Here is a 3,655-nt window from a genome sequence, read left to right on the forward strand (position 1 = left end):
GAGCACTAACCTAGGGTGCTGCGGCTGCATCATCACCTTTAATACATTCAAGGGGCAGCAGCCAACAAGAGCGATGTGCACACCAGAGAGCTGTCCCATTGCCTGAAGTACCACACCCTCCCTCAGGCCACAGGCCCTGCTGCAGCCCCATCGTGTCAGCGAGCGCCACCCAGACTCCCCCAGGAGCAGTCCCACAAACCGGCCCCTCTTGGGAGGCAGACCCCAGCAGCAGCAGGCAGCCTCGCCCAAGCACGGCCACGACAGCCACGTCCGAGGGGTCCTTGCCACACTCACCCACTCTCTGGGCCTGGGCAGGCACCTGGGGCACCTGGGTGGAGGCCTGCCTCATGGTGCTGATGTTGGAGAGCAGGCGGCGGGGCGGCGCGGCGGCCCGCAGGATGGGGGTAGCTGCAGGATACGCTGCTGTGGAGATGGAGCACGATGAGTGGAGCTGCTTGGTGCAGCGGCACGGAAGGAGGTGTTGGGGGGTGGCCGTGGCAAGCTCAGGAGCACCTCACCTCCAGGGCGAGCCCTAACGTTTCATCCCCCCGTGCCCATCACCGCTACTGCTGCACCGAGCCCCCACGTGCTTCTCCAGGCAAGTCCCCCGTGGCCACGAGCTTTGTGGTGCTTTGAGAGACCCTCAGTCCCAGGGGAGCCCCTGCTGGGCCAGGCTGACTCACGGGGAGCCCGGCTGGGCTGCGCACTCCAGCGAGCGGCAGGACGGACCGAGACGACCGGGCTGGGGCTGTAGAAGGTAGTTCTGGTTTGGGGCTAGGGAAGGAGAACATTATCCAAGGTGACTTGGGAGCCAGATCCAACCCAGAACATCTCGGTGGCTGCCACGCAGACAAACAAGCCCAACCCCACGCTCTACAGTGTGCCAGAGCATTTTGAAGATTGACCCCCTATCCTGCAGCTGCCTGTCCTCACCAGCTCCACTTATCTCCTCCCCACAGCTTTTGCACCTCTGTAACCCTTCTCCATCCCCTCGTCCCATCAGCAGACTTGCTCTCCATGGTCACAGCTTCCCACCAAGCTCCTCCTTGGTGTTCTCCTCTGGGGGGTGGCTGGTAGCTACTAAATCCCCAGCCCCTTACATGGCATGCCTGTACCTCTCCAGCATCTTGGCAAGCCCTGCTGCTTATGCAGAAGCCCAGTGCTGATCCCACTGGTCCCACTAATCCCACGCCAGCCTGCACCCAGGTCTGCACAACCCAAGAATCATCGAATTACTGTGGTTGGAAAGGACCTCTAGGATCATCAAGTCCAACCTTCATCCCAGCACTTCCCTAACCAATAGACCATAGCCTCAAGTGCTACATCTGCTCGTTTTTTGAATGCCTCCAGGGATGGTGACTCCACCACCTCCCTGGGCAGCCCATTCCAGTGCCTGACCACTCTCCCAGTGAAGAAATTCTTCCTAATATCCAATCAATACCTTCCCTTGTGCAACTTCAGGTCCTTTCCTCTCATCCTATCACCAGTAATTTGGGAGAAGAGACCAACACCAGCTTCACCACAACCTCGTTTTAGGTAGTTGTAGAGAGCAATGAGGTCTCCTCTCAGTCTCCTCCAGACTAAACAACCCCAGTTCCCTCAGCAGGACTTCCTAAGGCATGTTTTCCAGCCCTCTCACCAGCTTTGCTGCCCTTCTCTGGACCCCTTCCAGCACCTCCATGTGCTTCTTACCCTGTGGTGCCCACAATGGACACAAGATGCTCCTCAGCCTAACTGCCACCCCGCTCCTCCAGTCCTCCAGGGCAAGTTGAGGTCCCCAGTGCGAGGCTGCCATTTGGCAGCGGGGACTCACCTGGGGGATGGGGGGTAGGAAATACCCCGGGGGGGGCTGGAAGGAGCCCAGGAGAGGGCCGTGCAGGACCCTCATGGTGGCCAGTCTCTGCATGTACTGGTTGGTGAGGATTGCTTTCCGCTCCTCCTTCCTCTGCGCGAGCGCGACGTAGAGAGGCTTGGTGCTGACGATCCGCCCGTTCATTTCTGTCACGGCCTTGGTAGCCTCTTCTGGGGAGGAAAAACATACAAACCCAAACCCTTTGCTGTGGCCACCCTCTGTCATCACCTAAAATTGGATTAGAACAAGACAGCTAAGTCCACAGATCGCTGCAGCACCCACAAAAACAGCACAACAAGGGGGTACACAAGACCTGCCAGCCCTGGGCACCCCACTGCAGCCCCTGCCTCCAGGGTGGGACAGAAGGAGCTGTGCCCATGGGGCTCCATGGAGAGGTTTCTCCAGGGAAGGGGAGGATTTGCTCAGGCAAAACCAGTAGGTCTGGGGAAATTAAGATGGCAGAGGCTCTGCCAGCCTGAGATCTACAGCCTGTGACCTTCCAGGGGGTCTGTGCCCCAGCAGACCCACGGGGCAGCAGCGCTGCCGTGCTCAGTGCTGCTGGAGCCAGTGAGGGCTGGGGATCAGTGGGACTGTGCCCTGCCTGAGGGCCAGGCAGGATCTGTCCCTGGCAGGTTACAGGCAGGTGACCCTAAAGCCAAACCATCCCTCTGCACTCACATGCACAGCCTTCAAGAGAAGACTGACACCAGTCTTGATGGTGAGACCAACACCTCACGGCTTCCCAAGCACCAGCCCAGCCCGCCCTCCCCGGAGCCAGGCGGCTCGTGGGTCACTCCCCTTTGTATCAGGGTCACATCGGTTCCAGGCCACAGAGTGGCTGTGCAGTGCTCAGGATGATGTGGCTTTAAGGTCCCATATCCTGCACCTCACTGGGACAGGGGCAACATGGCAAAGCCACAGAACACTTGCTGAATCAGCAAGTTCTTCAGGACAGTGAGCAGTACGAGTGGTGTGGCCTTCAGCCTTGGCTTCAGATACAAGCCATCAGCAGGGAGCCACAGCTCAACAGGATGATGATCCCAATCCACTTCCCAGGGCTGAGAGCACTGGCCAGCCGACCCCAGGACTCCAATAACAGCCCCAGTCCCTCACCTTGGCACTGGTGATGGTGCCATAGGGAGAGAACTCCCTCCTCAGCCTCTCATCATCTATCCCATCATCCAGGTTCTTCACATACAGGTTGACCCCCTGCAAAAAGGGAAAAAGGCAGCTTATGCTCCCAAGGTTTACAGCAGTGTTTCAAGCTGGATGAATATTTCAGCAGCAGCTCAGCCAGAGGGTGGGACATGCCACAGACATGTCTTCTCTAGAGCTGCTGCAGGACTGGTAACATGGAGAAGAGCCAGGACCACACCTGTGCTCCACTCCTGAGACACCCAGACCATTGCTGTGAAGCTGCTCCAAGACCTCAGGAAGCCAACTCATTTCCAGACTGATATTTTAATTGCTGGAAAAGAGCAGACCTGTTTGTTCACCTGCCAACATCACCCTGGGTTTACCTCTCTCTCTCTCCTCTTTCCTGATACTCTTTCCTGGGACATTGCCAGGCAGGGAATAGACCCCTGTGCAGGTCTTTAATTGCAGAAGGGACCCAGCACACTGATCTGCCCTGGAGACCCCTGTGCTGTCCCCAAGCCAAGAGGTCCCTGGATGCCTGGGGCACCTCCCTGGATGCAGCCCCGTAGGCCAGAGCATCCCAGTCTCCCCTTACCTGGTACCTGCTCACTCGCTCCTGCTTCATCTGCTCGAATTTCCTCTTCAGCTCACTCTGGCGCTCCAGCC

At 58.2% G+C, this 3,655-nt stretch overlaps 1 protein-coding gene across 1 annotated transcript in view; it reads right to left on the reverse strand.

Annotated features, from left to right (window-relative positions):
• LOC103768320 (embryonic polyadenylate-binding protein-like) overlaps positions 1-3,650 on the reverse strand; it is a gene marked incomplete at its 5' end in the record, with an annotated part of 7,083 nt that extends 3,433 nt beyond the window's left edge. The window contains 5 exon segments of the mRNA XM_008935462.1: positions 295-420; positions 684-774; positions 1,814-2,080; positions 2,966-3,061; positions 3,585-3,650. Of these exon segments, the coding sequence (XP_008933710.1) occupies positions 295-420; positions 684-774; positions 1,814-2,080; positions 2,966-3,061; positions 3,585-3,650 (646 nt within the window).
• Positions 3,651-3,655: the final 5 nt, after the last annotated feature.

Source organism: Merops nubicus, unplaced genomic scaffold, assembly GCF_000691845.1.
Source record: "Merops nubicus isolate BGI_N331 unplaced genomic scaffold, ASM69184v1 scaffold35882, whole genome shotgun sequence".
NCBI lineage: Eukaryota > Metazoa > Chordata > Aves > Coraciiformes > Meropidae > Merops > Merops nubicus.